General features: G+C 28.4%; 1 protein-coding gene across 2 annotated transcripts; it reads left to right on the forward strand.

Moving 5' to 3' along the window:
- The first annotated feature begins 19,049 nt into the window (after nucleotides 1-19,049).
- LOC108336867 (transcription factor bHLH18) lies at nucleotides 19,050-21,915 on the forward strand. Of its 2 annotated transcripts, none has more exons than XM_017573315.2 (5): nucleotides 19,050-19,155; nucleotides 19,424-19,487; nucleotides 19,602-20,201; nucleotides 20,713-21,072; nucleotides 21,359-21,915. In XM_017573315.2, exons 2-5 carry the CDS (start codon nucleotides 19,440-19,442, stop codon nucleotides 21,431-21,433), a joined length of 1,083 nt encoding a protein of 360 aa, XP_017428804.1. In that variant the 5' UTR covers nucleotides 19,050-19,155; nucleotides 19,424-19,439; the 3' UTR covers nucleotides 21,434-21,915. The 2 variants fall into 2 exon arrangements, with proteins under 2 accessions (XP_017428804.1, XP_017428810.1); XM_017573321.2 differs by having other exon boundaries at nucleotides 19,424-19,478.
- The last annotated feature ends 446 nt before the right edge of the window (nucleotides 21,916-22,361 follow it).

Genomic DNA, 22,361 nt, shown 5'->3' on the forward strand with positions numbered 1-22,361 from the left:
AACCGTTATGCTTTTTTTAAGTTTTTAGTTTATTAAAATATTATATTTTAAATTAATTTATAGATTATTTAAATTTTTTATTTTTTTATAATATTACTTAAATTAATTTTATTTTATTTAATTAAATAATAATTATTAATTTAATTAAAATATATTATTTTTTAGTTAATTTTAATAAACGGATATTCCACGTCCGTTAACGGTTTACGGATGTGGCGACAATCGTTAACCAATATGGCGACATTCGTTCGAATTTTTTTTTTAAGTTTTTAATTTTATTAAAATGTTATATTTTTAAATTAATTTATAGATTATTTAAATATTTTATTTTTTTTATAATATATTACGTAAATTAATTTTATTTTATTTAATTAAATAATAGTTATTAATTTAATTAATTTAAAGTAAAACAAAAATCAAATTAATTAAATTAATAATAATTATTTAATCAAATCAAATAAAATTAATTTACAAAATATATTATAAAACAATAAAAAAATTTAAATAATGTATAAATTAATTTAAAATATAATATTTTTATAAACTAAAATTTAAAAGAAATCTTAAACGGATATGTGGAATATCCATTACTTATAATTAATTAAAAAATAATATAATTAAATTAAATTAATATTAATTATTTTATTAAATTAAATATAATTAATTTATATATAATTAAATAACAAATCTAAAAGAAATTTAAATAATATTTATATATTAATTTAAAATATAATAAATTAATAAATTAATAAATTAAAAACTAAAAAAGAAAAACATAAAGCTTGAACGTATGTGGCATACCCGTTGAAGAATTTTTTCTTCAATTGATGTTGACATCCGTTAAAGAAAAGAAGTAGAGATAAGATTTTTTAAAATATAAAGAATAGTTTTGAAATTTTTTAAAATATAAAATATAGTTTTGGAATTTTTAAAAGATGTAGTGTGTAACAATACAATACAAAGGCCCCCAAGATCACTTCATATAAAAGTGATCTAATTATAAATTGCTACTTTTTACACCCCCGTTAATATCTATCCTTCTCATCTTTTTCATTTCTAAATGAAGAAAGTGAAGATAAATTTGTATGGAATGTAGGATAAAATACCCTCAATTATAAAGAATTTTGATGGGTTTTGTAGTATGATAATGTACCATAAATTCTTACCATTTTACTTCATAACACGCGAAAAATCCATTCCAGGAATACCTTGGGCCGGATAATTTATCTCATTTCTCTCTTTTTTTTATAGAAAAATTAATATAATTTCTCATATCTTATAAAAAAAGGAAAAATTGTTTCAATAATTTGTTTAAGTGAATTTAATGAAATTAATTTTATGTTTTAAATCAACAACAGAGTAATGTAAATTAATGAGGAAAAAGGGAATTACAATAAGATATTTAATATGCACTTATTACTCGCTAACACGGAACCAAATGTAGAATAAAATGAAATATTGATCATCACTTACCCATTCTTCACTTGAATGAATTTAAGAGAGAGTGATTGAACGAATTTGTAAGAATTTGACGGTAAATTTTTTTGTTGTGTATTTGAGTAGATTTGGAGATAAGTGAGAATAGATTTCGAAGTAAAATTTGTGAGAATTAATATAATATTTGATTGATGTGACAGATTAAAAAAATTTACTTCAAAATACACTATCACTTACCTCTAAATCTAGTATCACTCTTTCCCAAATTCATCAAGTGAACAAAACCTTAATTTTGAATTTAATGGATCATATTCATGTATGTAATAAAGTCTTATAATTAGAGTAGGAATATAAAATAAAAAATAATTATATAACTTCCATTATTTAGGAAATAATTTAACAATTATAATAATAAACCTAGTTCAATTTGATAACATATAATATTGTCTGGATATTTTCTTCTAGAATAAATTACTTAATCTTATATTTCTAAATTAGAAGGAAAATACAAAATAAATATATTCTATCAGGTTTGAATAACTTTTATTTTGTGCCAAATAATTTAAAATGATGAAAAATATTCTTTTTATTTTATTTTATCTCTTTCTATCCTTCTAAAAAAATAGTGTTTTGTTTTTTACTTTCAAATATAAATTGTTTTGCACAATCAATTAATTAGAAATATTTACATGATAATTTATAATTGAATGAAAAGAATAAACAATTAATGTATTATAATTAAATTATTTGAAAATGAAATATAATTTTTAAATTTCAAAGGATTCATGTAACAGAGAGAGTTTCATATCAATATTACAAGGCTGTTTCTTGATGTTCATGGATGATGTTTTATTGGGAGTCATTATTTTTTTAATATTTTTTTGTAACAATTATTATAATATACTTTTATTTCTTTTAACCCTTTTTTCATTTTATTTTATATTTTTAATTTCATAAAAAAAAAAACTATCAGAAACCAGTGTATAAAAAATGGTATTACTGCATAGTTATTTTGTTTATGCCTCTGCATACAAAGTGATCAAAGCAAGAAGTATTGTCCAAAGTCAATTCCTACACAAATTCAAAAAGGTTATACTTTTTTTTGGTACTTTTGTTTTTTAAAAAGAACGTAATCATGATAATAAATATAATAACATTATAGAATAAAATATAATATTTTGGAGGAATGTCATGAATTTGCACATGATAAAAGAGAACAAAGAGAAAAAGTTGGGCTGATACAAGGGCAAGACAGAAATATGAGTATTAAATTTTTTATTTACAAATTTAATAAACCTGCACCAAACCAATAACAAATTACTTTACTATTAGATATTAAGCATAGAGTTTTATAAAATAATAATAGATTTTTTTTATAATTATTTAGTTAAAGTAAGTTAAAGACAACAAAATTATATATGATTATATTATATATGAATTTTTAGTAAGAATAACGTACCTTTTTTCTTTGACATCATTTTATTGATTTGTATACCTCATTCCAAACTGAATCACTCATCTCATTTTGTTTTGTGTGTTGCAAGACATTTATAAAACTTGAACCAATAAAATCTAATTGGTTTTATTTATTTTATTGAAAATATCATTGAACATTTCTAGTTTAGTGTAGTGTAAATAGGATGAAAATCTTATTGAAAATGGTGGGACATAAACTACCTTTCAACTACTTTTATTCTTTTCTTGATCTCTCCTTTAGTTTTTTATGTTTCTTTTTAATGAAAATCTTCTAACTTTTAGTTTATTTCTCATATGTTTTCACTCATTTATTTACTCTCAGCCAGAAATACTTTAAATTTTATTTTTTGTTTTATTTATTAAAAGTGATACTAAACATTTGAAAAATGTATTGAAATTAACAAATAAATCAATATAAACCATGTTAACTTAATCTATATATAATTAAGTTAATCTACAAAAAAAAGTATTATTTTATAATTACTTTTCCTTAAAAGTCATGTTATATTTTTATAGTCACTTAAATTCACGCAAGCAATTTTCGAAAAAATATTAAAACAATCTCTTAAAAATTGTTGAGTTTATCAAGGAGACATTCAATTGGAAAACACCATACCAAATGAGATTTGAATTTGACTACATAAGAAATTGACATCACTCTCTACTTAAAACCTTAAGACATTGGGTTGATGGATCTTCAACCTTATATGATGTTCTACTTTCTCATTTCTACCCAATGTGGGACTTACACTCACACTTGGAATTCTAACAATCTTCCCCTCAAGGGTGAGTCCTTTCCATATTGGTATATGTAAGAGCCGCACGTTCTCAGTGGAAGGGGGGGGGGGGGGGGGGGGGGGGGGGGGCGGCAGTCATCATATTTAGAAGCACCAGCCGCCCCAATATCAGAAGTGGGTTTCTTTTTTTATTGCTAATGGGAGCAGCACTCAGAGGGTCTCTTTCTTTCAACCTGCACCGTCCAAGAGCAACAAGGGAGCTGAGGCATGGCTTTAAAACTGCAGAGAAGAGAAAATAGAGTTTTAGGCTACAAAATCTGAAAGGTGAGGTTGAGAGCTCTGGATTTGCAAGGAGACCGTGGGAGGGAGATTCAAAGCTTTTGCTAAGGAAGTCTTCAAGAGGTAAGGGGAGTTGGATTTTTGGGATGTTGATAGTGGTTGCATGAGTAGGATGCTGGAAAATTGTGGTTGTATGTATGGTTGGACTGAAATTGATGTGTTGATTCATGTATGTAATCTTGTATGTTTTTGAAATTGAAGGAAATTGGAATTTCATAGCTTTTTAGTCTTTTGGAGAGGAAGTGAGGTAGTGATTTTGAGTATTTGGGATCTAGAGTGTTATTGAGCCTTTGGAACAGTTTCACCCACTGTATTATGACTTGTTAGAACCATCAAATTGATCAAAATAGGTGTAAAGTGGTAGAATTGGATTTTGGGTATCTAAGTTGTGAAAATTGGTGTTTTATGGTTGAATTTGAGTATGAATCCCTTAAGAATTGAATAAGGAACGGTTATAATCAATTAGGTAAGTCCAATCTAGTATAAAACATGAATTTAGGGTGTTAGAAGTTAATAAAAAGAGTTGAAAATGGTAAAATGAGGTTCTGGCCTCAAATCTGCAGAATTTTGCATTCTGCAGAATTCTCGCCCGGGCGCCCCTGTCGCGCCCAGGCGCCCCAGCCTCTGGAAGAGTCGCGCCTGGCATGTCGCGCCTGAGCGCGCGATGCAATAGTGAGCGTTCGTCCTTGAGTTGCATGTTGAACGTTCGTCCAAATAATGAGTGAGCGTTCGTTCCAAGCAGCGTTCGTCCGAATAGTTGAACGTTCGTCCGAATAGTTGGCGTTCGTCCAAACAGTGAGTGAGCGTTCGTCCGAATAGTTGAGCGTTCGTCCAAACAGTGAGTGAGCGTTCGTCCGAATAAATGAGCGTTCGTCCAAACAGTGAGTGAGCGTTCGTCCGAATAGTTGAGCGTTCGTCCAAACAGTGAGTGAGCGTTCGTCCAAATAGTGTCCAGTGAATAGTGCTCGTCCAAATAGTATTTTACAAATATGTTGAATTTTAATTTCCTTTGCTTTTGGATTGAATTATGTGTACCAATGTTTGGAATATTATCTATGACATGAATTATGTGAATGTATGAAATATGTTGGAATTGTTGGGATAATATGGTGGTTTATGATGTACATGGTCCCAAAAGAAATATCATGAGTTTTAAATGGTGGGATTAAATCGGAAATTAAGATCTCTCGGTGGGATCGATTACTGTATAGAATGAATGTAAGAGGCTTCCATATGGGGGGTTATCCCTACACTCCAACGGTCTTTCATTCTCACTTAGAGAGGATTGACGCGTGTGGTGGGAGTAGAGGGAGGTCCCAGGGTAGACGCTATCACTGGAGGTCTATTCCGCGGTAACGGACTAACCTTGTGTATGGTCGGGTGAAACCCCTCGGCAATGGCTTTGCAAAGCAGTAGAGTCCATCACAAGTGCAGAACCCGCCCCAGCTCTACATACATTCTAGTCCGGACGAGTCGGTCTATAAAGTAACAAGTCGGGGTATAAAGTAACAAGTATTGTAATGTTAGTCTATCATGTTTGAATGATTTTTGCATGTCGTGTAAGAAGGTGAATTGTGGTTAAATGAGTATGCTCTAATTGTTTTTTTTATACGAATCTAAGTATGATTATATGATTTACCTATGCCATATGTATAACATGCTTCTATATCTAGCTCACCCTTGCATTGTTCTTGTTATGTGCTGTTTGGGTATATTTCTTTGGCGATGATCATCCACTTGGATGGGAGCAGACGTTGTCGAAGAGATTCCCTTGGAGCAAGAGCTGGAGGTTGCTGATATTGCGGAGTAGTCTTCTTAGAATTTCCTGATTGAACACTTGTAGTGTTTAATCCTTTCAACTGTTTAAGTTTAAGTTTCAGTTTCTTTTATTTCTGGATGACTGTAATTTCACATTTTATTACACGTCATACTCCGACTGTTCTCTATATTTGGATGTTAACGTCTTTAATATATAATATTGGCTATTATATAGATGGGATGTTACAGTATACTCTCTCTCCATAGGAAGCATTCCCAACTAAGAATACCCCTTTGTACCGTCGTTCATCTTAACGGGACATGTTTACCTAGAATCCTTCACCAGGAAGACTTTCGATATAGGGACCATTGTACTCGTTTGAATAAGACAAATCATCGGCTTTGATACCACTGTTGGATTTATTGAAGAAGAAGTTCACTAGGGAGACACAATACCAAATGAGATATGAGTCCAACCACACAAGGGATTGACACCACTCTTTACCCAAAACCTTAAGAAAATAGGTTAATGGATCTTCGACTTTATATGATGCTCTGCTTTTTCATTTCTACCAAAGGTGAAACTTAGACTCAAACTTAAAATCCTAACAAAAGTCCTATATAATTGTTTATTATGATAATAAGAATATTTAATTATAATATTTTAATTATAAAATTTAAATACGTTTTTAGTAGCATTTCTTTTTTTAGCTTTTGTAGAAATATTTTGTAATTTTAAATCTCTAATGTTTTCTAACATATCTTTTTAGCTTTTATTTTAAACGATAATCAGTTTGATGCTAAAATTAAAAAATACTAATTAATTAATGTAATTAAGATAAGTTTGAATAAGTTTGATAAATAAAGATAAAGTGATTTACGAATATATGTGAAATTTGAATAAGTTTGACAAATGAAGAGTTTTATTTATTTTTTATGTGAACTGTGGTTAGAAATAAATACGTGTGTTTGTAGCACTAAAATTGTGCGGTGTTATAGGTGCTAACTAAAATAAAATATTAAAAATAAATAAGTTAGCGTTGGCTAAATGAACATTAATTTGAATAAACATTAAAGATAAGTTAGCATTAGCTTAATGATGTTAGCTAAAATAAATTTTAAAATTGAATGATATTTATATTGGCTAAACATGTGTTAACTAAAATAAGTTTTAATTAAACATGTGTTAAACCGACACTAAGTTATATATTATGAATCTGTTTGTATGGTGAACAAATATAAATAGTTGATTACTTTTAATTTAGTGGTCTTTATTTAATGATAAAAAATTTCTCATTCACAATTTTCTTCTTTCATTTTCTATACATATCTCATTACACTCATTTTCTTTATTCACATTCATAAATCTTCTCACATTCATATGTTTCATTCAAACTCATTTTTTTAAGCCCATATTCATTTCTTTCGTCTACATTAATCTTTTTCATGCACACACACCTTCTTCATCTGTATTTTTTTCCTCATCTTCTTCATCCACGTTCTTCTCCCCACCTTCTTCATTCATACTCATCAATTTCATCCACGTTCATCTCATTTATACATTTATTTACACACATCTCATTCATCCATTATAAAATTTTCTATTTTTTTCCATTTATATTTATTGAATATGGAAGTATTATTTTTTAAATTACTTTTATTAGTATTGATCACACCAATGCAAATTATCAACAAATTAAAAACTTAAAACAAAACATTAACATAAGCTTGGCAAATACTAAACTACTCTACTTATAGTCAATCTTTAAAAGTCAACACTAGTGCAAAAAAAAATTTGACATGTGTTTTTTGGCCTTAAATTCGACATTAATTGACATCAGATATAGAGCAATATCTGACGTTGGTCAGATATTGCTCTATATGATGTCAATTAATGTCGAATTTTGTCATTATACAACATTAATTTATTTTTGTGTTTTTTAATTAATTGGGATATATTTTTACAACTGTACGAGACTTAAAAGGCAGAAAAATGACAAATGTAATATAGTTTTTGGTATACAACATGAACTATAAGTAAAAACAAAAAAGTTTCACAATAGTAGTATTAACTTGTGAATATTGGTTTTAATAGCTATGGTTATTGGTTTTGGTGGAATTTTTTTTACCACTCTTTAGAACCCCTAGTTCAGGTAAAAAACACCAATAGCTCTTACTTTTGGGTCTCTTTGAAGTAAAAATTTTTTTTGAAAAGTGAACTGCGATAAATCTTAAAACAACCATAACATGTGCTTCGGTTGGCCGATTTGCTATTATTATATATGGATTTGGGGTAGAAAAAATTTCCAATCATGTAGTAGCCTGCGTAGGTGACTGTTCCTTCTAGATTTTTAAAAAAATGTCGTTTTCTATTTTTCGTCAATTTTTTTTTTCCAAACTTTGCAAAAACATTTCACATACTTAGACTTTGAATTTTGATCTAAAATTTTTTATAGGGGCTTCTTATGATATTTTGGTGCTTTGGACAAATTTTCAAGTTATTTAGAGATGTTTTGAATATACTCTCAGTTTTACCCTAAAACTTGGATGTATAACGTGTAGGGTAGTATGAAAACAAACAAGTTAAACAAAACGAGACAATACAACAAACAAATTCTTGAAAACGAAAACGAAAAATAACTTTCTTGAAGGTGGGTTCGTTGGAATAAAGTGTTCCCACTAGTGAGAGAGAAAGCAGAATGCGCCTATGAAGATGAACACCAAAACAATCGGACAAAATAAACGAAAATCATAACCAAAGTACTTAATCAACATGAATTTGTATAAAATGAAAGAAATATTACATGTGCTGGTCGTCAAAATTCGTTCAAGAACAGTTTAAGCATATAAGAGGTCTTGTGCTAAGATAAAGTGAATGAATTTTCAACCTCCCGCCTCAATTTTTATTGAATTCACTAACATATAACGTTTGATTCTAGGGCATTCGACGTTTTATAATATTTTGGCATCTGATTCTAGGGCATTTGATGTCATATGGAAGTACATTTTCACCTTCGTGCCAAACATCTTTGCCAAATTTACCCGATAGAGTGTTGAACTTCTCAATATTTGACATCGAACAATTGAACTTTTATTAACGTTGACTTTTTCATTTTCTGATGTTGAATGTGAGGTGATGAAGTCTTATTTTACACTAGTGTGATGATGACAAATTAATATCTATAATTTTAAAAGTTGTGTATGTACGTGTTGCAAATCCGATATTTGTAACCATTTTGCATTAGTTTTTTATTGTTACTGTTTGCTTTTAACCAACCTAATTCCATGTTTTTTTTAATTATTTTTTTATCTAGAAAGGTACACAAATAATAAATCATAAATAAAAAGAAATAGTTAAAGATATGAAGAAATTATAATAAAACATATAAAAGAAATCATTATCTCAATTAAATCAAATAATCATGTCTATTTGATCTATGAAAACTTAGTTCCAATAGAACAATCTCAATACATCTTTTCTTCCTTTTTCTCAATTATAAAGTTCAATTGTGATTTCGAAAAGATAGCACATTATTACAAGACGAAGAAAATATATATACCCATTCGGAATACTTACTTTTAATATGATGGATATAATTAAATATGTTTAATTTAATAACTTAATTACATATTTTACTTTTCAGTTATTATCATTTTAAGAATTTTATCATTTAATTGTTTACGCAGTTAAAGTATATAATTTGTTATTATGGATCCACCGTATGTGTGATGACATGTAAAGAAAAAAGTTAGAGAAATGAAATGACATTAAAGAGTTTATCCTAGGTACGCATACCTACTTTTTTTACTTACAGTTCTGCTATTACTCTCGTACCTTTAGTCCTTTGTCACTCTCAGTGAAAAGCTAATCAACCCAAAAACAATGCCATGTTTTAGTTCATGGTTTCTTGAACATGATCACAACACAACATAAGCTAGTGGAAGATCTTGAGCACTCCAGGTTTGACCTTATTTTGCTACTACGCGGCGTCACGCATCTTCCTCACATTTTTCATTTTCATTTCACCTGCTCCTCATTGTCGTACACCGCTACCGTACTTTTGGACCTTCAAAATTAAGGACAAAATTTTAATAATTGTTATGCTGTGGGACCCTGCACCTTCCGTACCCATAACTTTTGCTGGAATTTTCCAAAATCAACATTAATGCCCATGCATCCCTTTACGGTTTACAATTATCACTCTTGTTCTTTCTTTCCTCTCTCTCCAACAAATAAATGGTGCTCCATATCAAAGAGTCAAAACTGTGTTTATTTTAACATTTGAGTCTCTGTCAACAAAATACAAAAGAAAAGTGGGACGAGAAAAGAAGCAAAAAAAGACAACGCGTTTCAGAGCAACCAAAGATCGTAGAGAAAGTGGTAAAAGAAAAAAAGGAGTTTGTTTATTATTGTGGACAGACATTGTCAACCAAAACGATAGTGAAGGTTAATTAAAATATGCAAGCGGAAAATCAGCATTTCCTGATTCGTTGATAAGCTTGATTAGTTGATTAATTAATTAAAGTGGAGGATGATGAACGTGTAAACACAGTTGGGCTTGGAAAGGAAAATATGAAAAATAGTAGTAATTAATGAATGTCTAAAAGGCTAAAGAAGATAGTTGTTGAAGAAGATGTTGCAATTCCCGATTGATGGGAGGGAGAGTAGAAAGCTGAGTCATCCCATCCACATTGTTAATCCAAGTGATGCGATGATCCGTTGGTAACGGCAGGTACTTTGGGTCAACTAGCATCTACAGTTATTACGTGTCTCTAATCCTACTCTTTATTGTTACTGTTCAATCTTTGTCAATGCTTCTAGAATAAAAAACAATTTAACAATTTTGTTTTTTCTTTCTACTTTTCACAAGTCCGTTCGATCCCTTTCGGATTACGATACACACAATATAGTGAAATAATTCAGACTTTCGATGACTTTTCTAGTCTTAAATAATTTTTTAACTCTATCTTATCATTTTCTTGTTAAATTTTTATTAACTTTATATATCACCTTCGTATGTTCATGGACTATACTATTTTGTTGGTATGATCTATTTGGATTCATTCATGAACGGTTGTATTCTAACTCGTTCACTTAATATATAATTCTAAAAGTATGTGTTTGGTGTTAGGACAACGATGATGACTTAAACCAATTAATATTACTTTCGTGAATTATGCATTTGTGGTGGTGGAACAACTTGTCCAACCAAGCTATTAAACACAAGGTTAGTCCATTAACATCTTTGACCAAGATATAACCCTTAGACTATGACCTCCTACACCTTTCATCACATATTTCACTATTCTCTACTTGAGATTGCATGATTATTAGAGCGATAAAATAACTCCCAATACTGAATCCATATATTAATACATACACCAAAGAAATATTACCATAGAATCTTCTCACAAGATCCTTGAATTACACCAAACACACACAATGTTCATATTCATTAACAAGCTCATCATCATCACAATTTCATACATGAATAAACACCATCATATTTTTAAACATACATAAACTACATTGACTCTACCTCAAATAGTCAAGGAAGAAGAATATTTTAAAGGTACACATTGACGCTTAGAGGTGGTGTCCAACGCAATACTTCTTGACAAAGGTGGCGCTAAGCGCCATTCTTCTCATAACAAGTTGCGCTCAGCGGCACTTTTTGGCGGTCAACACCTTGGAGTTAAAATGCTCCAAACATACAGTATAAGCATGACGCTTAGTGGCACCTAGGGCATCTCAATGTCAAACCATACCCAAATGATTTCTAAAGAGAAAAAAAGAAATTGTGTATTCTAAAATAATAAAATCATTCTTAACAAGACTATTTATATTAAAAAAATTTAATATTAAAATAATCAAATTTTACTATTTTTAAATCATTATCACTAATAAATTACTATTTTTTAGGTCTTCACATTAATTAACTTTTTTAAGTGAGTCAACTAATAAACTTGAAACATCACAAAAATAAATCTACAATTCACATTTTTATTTTACAAAAATAAATTCATTTCCAACTTGTTCGGACTCAACCACTTTATAAACTACACTCACTAGAAAATTTGAACTCTTTGTAATTGTTGTACGTTATGTTATTATATCATTAGTAATATTAATTAAAAAGGTAACAACACCATTAAAATATCACATCAATATGTTATCTCAGTAGAAGATAAAAACATTAAAACCATATTTACGAGGACTACAATAAAAAATAGTGGACTAAAAATTAATTTTCTAAAAGAAATAAACATTATCTTAACATTAATATTCAACTAAGGGAAACAATTAATTATTGTGGCGCCAACTAAAAGAAATAAACATTATCTCAACATTATTTGAGGATTTAGAAAAGACAGAGAGATTTTAAAATGATTTTTTTACGTAAATATTTATGTAAAAAAATACATTATATTCAAGTAATGGTTTTAACTGATATAAATAAATTTGGTGATATTTAGTTAGGATAATTAGAATTTTTTAAGGAAAGTTATAAAATCTTATATTATGATTAAGATTTCTTTTAGAAGTTGTAAAAGTTCTTTTATAATTGAAAATATACCAATTTTAACGGATTATCTTCTTAAAAAAAATAGTGGATTTCGTGTTGCATTTTTACTAATAAGATATATAAAATTCGCATAAACTAAATAATCTTACGCAAACTTTTGACTAATCTCTCTTTTTCTACTAGTTGTCAGGCAATTTTTTTTACCTCTTATTAAGTTCTATTCTCTTCATTCAAGACCATATATACATTTATTTAAGTTCTATTCTCTTCATTCAAGACCATATATACATTTATGTGCGGTAGGATATAACTTTTTATTGCAAACAATAATTTTCGTTTTAATTAATCGACGAATTTTGTTATCAGAAATTGCAACGAAGAACATGATTTTAAGCCCAAAGGTTGAAACGAAAAGATACTAATGGTTGCCTAATACAAAAAGAAAATGAAGTTAAAACTAATTAACAATTGTATTGTAATTGATGTAGTTGTATTTTGAGTTCATTGTTGTTGATTGAAACTTGAGAACAAAGATCTCAAAATTGTAATTCATACGCTCAATAAATAACTTATACATGATTTCTCACCAAGTTGAATAAAAGAACACGAAAAACATAACTTGAAATCAAAACCGTACATAATTGATTCAAGTCTGCCTACAATCTATTAAGCCATTTCAAACAACACTTTCAAAACATCTCCTCCATTAATAATTAATAAGAAACAAAATCCAAATATTAATTTCTATGAACAAAACAAATAATCAAAAGTAAAAGAAGAAGTAAGGAAAAAATAATTTACTAAAATTCACCAGTTTTCTCGTTTCCTTTTTCTTTTATAAACCCAATTAATATACATTTTCTTTCCATTTTTTTTTCAATCGGACAATTTAATTTTCTACTTATTTATTACATATTTTTCTTATTTTCGTTTCTATTCCACTCCCCCAATTTCTACTCTTTCAAACCAGACAAAAACTTTAACTTCGTTCGTTTGTAATCAATTCACAATAACTAAAAAAATGGGTTAATTTACTTAATAATATGCAATTTATATGTAATTATATCAATTATCGTAAAATAATTAATGTATATAAAGAGTAACAATAATAACTAAAATTTTAAATTTCGAATGTTCATAAAAAATAGAAATATACAATTCATAAAATTTATTAATTACAGATTAAAATAATTATTCGTATTTTGATAGTGCGTGAGATAGTTAATTTTTTATGAAAGAATAAAAAAGAACAATATCTTACAATTAAAAATGAAAAAAAAAATTGTATTGCAAAAAGGATATTCTCAATAATGAGTAATTCACTTTATAGTCCTTAGTACAATTAATGCAATTAGAGTTCCTTAAAACATGTACCAGGGAGTTGATCTACCTTAAAAAATAAAAAATAAAGAATGATTGAAACACGAAAGTAGAGGAGCTAGCCTGTAAAGATCTTGCCAAGATATTGGCGGGTCAACTGGAACAACACAGACACTACAAGTCAAACACATGTTAATCACGTGTTCTTTTAATGCAACGAAATCACATATCTCCCCCTTTCTCTTTATTTATTTATACCCCTACACGTCTTTTACATAATTTGAATTCTCTGTTGTTTTTAGAATACAAATTTTATAATTTTTTAATTACTAAATTATATGATTTCATTTTCAATTTTATATATAGAATTTCATAATAAAAGTAATTTTTACATAATTATATAATTTTGTAAATAAAATGGACTTATATATATATATATATATATATATATATATATTATACATTAAAATAAAGTTAATGGATAAACTATTAAATATTTTTTCAATTATAATTTTATTATTGTTTAAATTTAATTTTATAAAAGTTAAACAGAATAAATTTGCTTATGTAGGATAAATTGGCATAATTCATTACTTCCAATGGAATGATGGAATATGAATATGAACACTTTTTCTCTTTTTTCCAATAGATGTTTATGAAGATGGTTTACTTTGTTTTTGTTTGCGAATTAGATATCTTAATTAGGATTGTTTTGAATTGTAATATAATAAATAAATAAATAACATTATATGCGTATGGTTATTATGTAATATAATGGATGATAAATAAATGTCGAGAAACAATTATATTTAACTAATTTATTATGAAATAGGCTATGTCTAGTTTATGGAATAATTTAAAGTAATTATTTGTTGTAGAAATGGACGTTCAATCATTTAGTTCTAAATTTATTGATTATGTTAGATCAACATGAACAATATACATTTATCAATTTTTACAATATTGTGTTAGATGTTAAATATTTTCATTTTAGTTTTCACTTATGGCTTTTATACTTTATAACTTTTCACATTATAACACTTATTAACAATTTATTTTGATATAATTGATTTCATGTTATTTTATGCTAAATTGAATAATAATTAATTTATTCCTCTATATGGTACTATTGAATCTAGTTTGTTGTAAAACAATTTTCATATATGAAAGTTGCTTAATCGATAAAAATAGTAAAAAAAATGAATTATATATATATATATATATATATATATATATATATATATATATATATATATATATATATATATATATATATATAATAAGAATACAATGATGATTACAATTTCAAACATTGTTCTATTCCATTTATAACAATTTCAACTATAATCATCGTCGAATTGATACTTCGTAATCAGTATGTATGAATACTTATATAGTATGCAATGAGAATCATGTTCAAAATCATAATTATATATGTAACAAATGATGATAATTTTTAGTGAATTTCGTCATCATATATACAATGAAGTTTCTAACAAAATTATGCCATCATTGATATGCATGATGATTGTCTTAATTGTCTTCATAAATATTTTTTTAACAATGATGTTAAAACTCTCATCAAAATATACAATTGTTAAATGGATCTTTTTCAAGTGACATTTTACTATTTTCACCTCTTCATAGGCTACAAATATAAATATAGTAATATTTACTGTTACATGGAAAAACTTCATAAAATTTATTATTCTAGTGTAATTTCTTAAAGCAAGGACTAGAATTGGATAAATTGTAAAAAAAACTATAAAATTGGATAACTTGTATTTGAGATGCACAATTTTATTTTGAAGAAGTCGTGCTTCAAATACAATTTCAACTTTTATTTTTAACAATATAGAAGTTATATTTGACATATACAGTTTCCTTTCACATATTTTTGTTTTTATTAAAGCCGTATTCAATAAATATGAATTCTACTTTTTTTAAATTGAAATCGTATACAAGTTTTTATTTGTTCATTTTAGATTTTTCTTTTTTACACTGAAGTTGTGTTTGGAAAATAAGACATCTATTTTTTTCATGTATTGCATCAGTGAAAAAAACACGTTATGTTTACTGAACATGATTTCAATACAAAAAGATTAAACAAAAATCATGCTTCTCATACCCATTTTGATAAAAAAAAAAAAAAGTCTATATGCTAGACACGATTTCTATATACTATATTTTTTTTAACGAAGTATTATATTATAACCATAACTTCTATGTTACGAAAATTTCAAAATTGAAATCAGATTAATGGAACACTTCCTCTTTAAGATGAACTCGTCCTTCAAGAAGGACCTTCTTTTACAATTTATCCATTCTAATATATATTTTAAAGAAATTATGTCAAAATGGTAAATTTTCAAAAAATTACATTCAAACTAGGATTAAAGTCTTCTTAGAGGAAAAAGAAAGAAAATTTTATAATTTATCTTAAATTTTATTTTTAAACTTATATATAACTAATTATAATGTATAGATAAGTTTGGTTTTTTTATTCTTATTATTATCTTTCACAAACTCTTATGAAGGAGCTTGTATATCTAATATGAAAGGTAATGTGAGTGTATAGGATTCCAAAGAGATTAGATTTTAGACATTAGATCCAATAAGACTTGTTAGGAAAATACTAATACCTTCTAACGAGTCAAATATTCCAAAAGCTCTTAAGGAAACCACTTTTAGAAAAGAAATGCACTTCGATGGTGTGAAACGTAGAAGTTCTTACAATAAAAATGTCAGAATTATCTAACTATCAAATCCATTTTTCTTAAGAAATGTTTGCAACAACCCCATCTTAAATAACCTACAAGTACAAGCATCAACAAATCACATCCACATCTTAGTCATATTATTTTGTATTTTTAATCAATAAAGATAACCGAAACTTAAAATATATATATTTAAATGTGTTGAACTTATAATAAAAAAAGTTATATATATATATATATATATATATATATATATATATATATATATATATATATATATATATATATATATATAAGTCCATTAAAACAACATTAATCAGGTAAATTAATAAGTTTATAAGGTAACATCCGCTCTTGAAACACCTGTCTTTATTATAATATTGTTTTTAAATAATTTCTTAATTGGTTAAGAGATGAAAACGTATATAAATAATTTTTAATTTCAACTATTAAGCAATAAAGAACTTTGAGAGCAGTGAAATAAATTCCTAATTGAGATTGAGAGATTGAGGGATATGAGTATTCATTTTTTAATCTTTTTTTTCTTTCATTACAAAAAAGTTAATGTCAATATTTTAATGTCAAGTATCCTAAAATCATATTATATATTATTCGCTTTAAAATCTCATGTTGGCTTTGAAATTTCACTTTTATACTATTTTGGCTATAAAAGTTATTTCGGTAATTTTTATCTTCAAAGAAACGAACATGATATTGCATCACAATTGTTTGGAAATATCTATCTTAATGTGGAACTTTGTCCGTTCCAACCTAATAAAAGTTATGTATACTACTGTAATTGGTTGCGGTAAGTAAATTTTTATTTTTATTAAGTTTGAATATATTCAAACGTTGTTCTAACATTATTAATTTTTAATGTTGAAGGTATTTATATAGTGTATGCATTGAAGGAAACAAACAAGTCTATTTAGCTCTTGTCTGCAATAATTTATTTGTTGTGTTATATAATTTAATTTTACTATATAATAGACACAAATTTCAATATACAATTAATTTTTATATAGTAGTTGAGGTTTATTAGAGGTTGTAGGGAACACACATAGTTTCTAAAAAAAGTTGTAGTTCATTGCATCAACTATAAGTAATTAATCTTTTATACTATTGAAATATAATTATATAATTTATGATATTCTATGAATTTAACTTGTAGTGCTCGCGTCAATCGAAAAGCTTTGAGTGTGAATATTATGTGATGAGACACATGTAAAAAATTATATCCGCAAACGTTGCTGACTTATGGGATTTGGTACTGTGTATAATTTATAATTAGCATCTTAAGTATTTATCACTATAAGTTGACTCAAATTGTTCATTGTCTAAATTTTTGGTGACGCATTTCCAATGGGGTATGAGATTCTAAAGAAAGTTTGTGAGCAAGTAGACTTCATTCTTTTTAAGTATTTATAGAAGATGATGTTAGATATTTTGAGTTTTTATGTAAATATTATATGTATAGTTATTGTTTGATGATGTTATGATGTATAGTCATTATTAGATTATTATATGTTATCTGGATTGTTATGATATTTTAGGGAGGTTTATATGTTGTAAGCAGCACATAGAAACCTGCATTAAAAAAATGTGATGCTTTATACTGATTAATGCTTTAACTGGTACAAAATATGAATATTTTTATATTGATTAGTTCTTAAATAAATATAAATCTTTTTAAACCGATTAGTTCTTGAATAAGTATAAAAAATCAGAATCATACATATAAGACATCTTTCTTAGCAAACTTTTTATATTAATTTTAGAATCAATATAGAAAATGAATTTTCTATTTCAATTTAGAATTAATATAAAAAATTAAATACTTTTTATATTTTTTGTTATTCTTTAATCAATATAAAAAGCTTTTTTTTTAACTAGTATAAACATTTGTTTTTCTACATTAGTGATAAGTCACTAGTACAATTAATTCTAGGTAAGAAGAATACACTAAGACTATACAATGTGGTTAGATCTTTATAAAAGAGTCCAATGATGCACGATAATAAAAACTTATAACATAATGAAATATTCGTAATTAGAAGTGAACCATGAAAAAAAAGAGTTGGTTACCAATGTAAATTTCAATATATTATTATTATTATTGAGTACCATTATTATAAAGAATTTGGTCAGAGGTTAAATGTCAATAATTAAAAAAAGAACCTTTTAGAAATAAAAAGAATAAGGTGTTATTCTTATATTATCATAACTTTAACTTGCCACCACATTAATATGTATTTTTTAAAATAAAATATATACTTTTACTTTGGTTATTAATTTCTGTAACTTTATATATCCCTGAAAACGTGAAATTTATCTTATATCAAACGTACTCGAGTAGAAGATGTAGAGACTAGCATGATAAAAAAGATATTATCTGATGAATTTAATCTATGGAATAATTAGCACGATAGATAAATTGTTTATTTGGAATGACACGATTGATAACATGGCAACGATATAAAAAAATCACACGTCACAGAGGGTTCAATTAATTGTTTTGGTTATTTGTTGCGTTGGCAATGGAGAAATCATTGACGTGGCTAACCTGACCCAACAAAGCCACGGATTGAAGAACCCACAATTTGACCAACAGAGCTAGCTGTGAGAGTGCCTACTTTCAAACAGTATGAACTAACCCAAGAAAATGTGATTAACATATTCACACGGGTCTCTTCAGAAGCGGGTACCAAGCGTGTACGTGCCCCTTTATAAAACACTCTCACTTTCACCCATTTCTTCCAACGTTCCTCTCATCTTCCAACTTCCAAAACAACAAACATTTCACCGTCGCCTTCTTCTTCTTCTGCCTTTCTTTCTTCAATCAATGTAACCTTTTCTGTCTTCTTTCCCAATACGTCGCCGTCTATTGCACCCCATTTTTCCATCATCAACAAAATTTTCAGATTTTTCACACCTTCTCATGCCTCATAATTCTGGGTTTTAAAAACTAGAGCATCTTCTATGTTCTATTAATTGACATTTTCTAATTCTCAGCTTAAACTTCAGTTCATCTGGATAATGATATCTTCAAGTTTAAGATTCTACATATTTCTTCCGATCGAGGTTTTGATTGTCTCTTTGTTCTCATTTTCAGTGTACCGAGGTGAAGGATGACACAAATCTCATCGACCGTGTACTTGCCTGACTTTGTAAGCACAGTGTGTACTCATCTCAACCATCATAACCTTGGATTTGAAGGAAATTAACTAATCACATATATAATTCCTGAATTCTTAAGTCTTACCTTAGTATTTTTTTTCTCGCATCAACAGGGAATGGAGGACCCCACTCTGTTTCATCAATACCCGATGGATTCCTTTCCATTCCAGCTCGATGATTTTGACTTTGAGTCATTCTCCGCGTCCCCAAAGGGTTCTTCCTCTCACAAGCGCTTGAGCTCCGAAAGCACACAAAACTCTTCCCTCACTCAAAGTCCTGAAACTTCTGTTGCCCCACCAAGACCAACCAAGCAACCCAAGACTACAATGAGTACCTGGAGTGCTTACGGCACTGACATGATAGCTCCCAAGGCTGCTTCCTCTTCATCCTCCAAAATCATCTCCTTTGACAAATCCAGTGCATCTTCTGTTTCTTCCCAACAACCCTACAAACTCGATGATGCAAAACTACTGAAGAAGCCTAAAATTGAAACTGGGTATGGTGAGAACCTGGATTTTTCTGCTGTGGCTTCTCAAAGTTTCTATGACAACAACAGTTTTCTAGACTATGATAAGCAAGAGAAAAAGGCTGCAGTTACAATGGCAAGAAACCCAACCCAAGCTCAAGATCACGTCATAGCCGAAAGAAAACGAAGGGAAAAGCTCAGCCAAAGGTTCATTGCTCTTTCAGCCTTAGTTCCTGGACTCAAGAAGGTACCCATTTTGTAAAACTTCATGCGTGATTTTCTTTTTCATTTTTTATACAATCGCGGCAACAAGTTTTTGACTTAGGACTTCGTATAAATTACTAGGTTAATTCTGATGGATTAATCTTCATGCATGATCCCTACATGTCAAACACAAAGTTCTAAATTGAATTCCCGGACACAGTAAATGTTTTCTGAATTACTGTAATCATAGAAATTATGGCGGTAATAAGTATGGTTACTGAAACCTCCAAAGTATTGTGGCTGTGATTTGAAACCTTGAACAGGTGAAATACGTATCTTCTACTTTAACTGGGTGCAGTTAACTACTAAAACCAATTATTAGTTTTTTCCCTATAATTATGGGATAGGTAATTTTAGTGACAGATTTCAGTCACTAATCTTGATTTTAATTCTGCATGCAGAAACAATATTTGATTGCAATGTGCTATGTATAATTGGTATCATGTTTGTACGAGAATATTCTTTCTTATTAAACAATGAATTTATGCATGCAGACGGACAAGGCTACCGTCTTGGAAGATGCTATAAAGTACGTGAAACAATTACAAGAACGGGTAAAGATTCTGGAGGAACAAAGTGTAGATAAAACAGTTGAATCTGCAATCTTTGTGAAGAGATCTGTTGTCTTCTCCGGAGATGACAGCACCTACTCTGGTGAAAACTCTGATCAATCACTCCCCGAAATCGAAGCAAGAATTTCTGGTAAAGAGGTACTCGTCAGGCTCCACTGCGACAAACACAGTGGACGAACAGCTGCTATACTAAGGGAATTAGAGAAGCATAATCTCACAGTTCAGAGTAGCAGCTTTTTGCCCTTCGGAAATAACACTCTTGACGTAACTATTGTTGCTAAGGTAAATATACTAACTTCAAACTTTAAAGAATCATCTTCAATATTTCCGTTAAGTCATAGGCATTAGAAGAAATTATCTTTTAGTCTCAGGTCATCATGATCTCCGTCAATCATTACATGTTACAAAACTAATTCTTGCTAGTTTTCTAAAATTAAAAAAAAAATCAATTATGTATTATGTGAAGATTGATCAGAATCTCAGTCAGATGCATCATGTAAAATGTGATAATTTCTCGCAAACTAGGAGCACACTTGTTGATCAAACTCGTGTTTTTTTTTTTTTGCAGATGGGGAAGGACTACTGCTTGACTGCAAAAAATCTCATCAGAAGCTTAAGTCAGTGTTTGAGGCAGCTTTCTTAGGGAACAATTAACCAGTTCAAGCATCCACTCTGTAGCTCCATTAATTTGTTGCTGTGCATCCTTCACTATACAGGAAAAGAGCTTAATAAAAAGAGTTTTTATCACAGTGCTTTCTTTTTCCCTAGTCCATTATCTGGATTTGGGAGTAGCATATCAATGGCCTGTGACTGCTAGTGTCTCCTCCAGTGTAGAGTTCAAGATGATGCCATGTTTCCTTTTTTTTTCTCCACAGTTTTTGCGTAGTTGATTCATTAGCTACGTTCTTACAGTGGCATTTTCAAATCTCTACATCTGTTGTTTATGTTTTTCTATAGAGGGTTTTTTAGAGGATTTGACTATGACCTCTTTCGTTCCTCTTTCGTTCCTCTTTCGCTTTGTGAACAGGGTCCGGTTTCCTTGAAAAGCAATGTTGGCAGCATTTATTTTATGTTGTTCCATGTCGGATTGTGATGATCACTTCTGTATAAGATTATTATTGTTAATTACTAAACGTCTTACTCCCTTTATTTTGGATACTTGTGGATGCATATCTTCAACAACTAATTAAACGAGATTCTCGCCATTTGGACTTATTTTGTTCAGGTTGATAACTCATGTAATCAACTTAAGGTTTATCTTTTAAAAAATAATTGCTAACATATAGTTAACCATTTTTCTCAAGATACATGTGATTAAATAGTTACAAGAGGATCTTTTTACTATTCCTTATAAGACTCAAAGTTATGTTTTTTTTTTTTATAAGATGCAATGCTTACTATAGTTTGAATTACACTTTTCTTAGACTAAAATGCTCTTAACTAAAATTGAAAGATTGCAAAAACTAAAAAAAAATAATTAAAGATAAGGATAAATTTGGAAAAGCAATGATAACAGGATTATTGCTACCAACTAAAATTATCTACTTCTATATTCTGATAAATTAAATAAT

This window comes from Vigna angularis, chromosome 1 (assembly GCF_016808095.1).
Source record: "Vigna angularis cultivar LongXiaoDou No.4 chromosome 1, ASM1680809v1, whole genome shotgun sequence".
In the NCBI taxonomy this organism is placed as follows: Eukaryota; Viridiplantae; Streptophyta; class Magnoliopsida; order Fabales; family Fabaceae; genus Vigna; species Vigna angularis.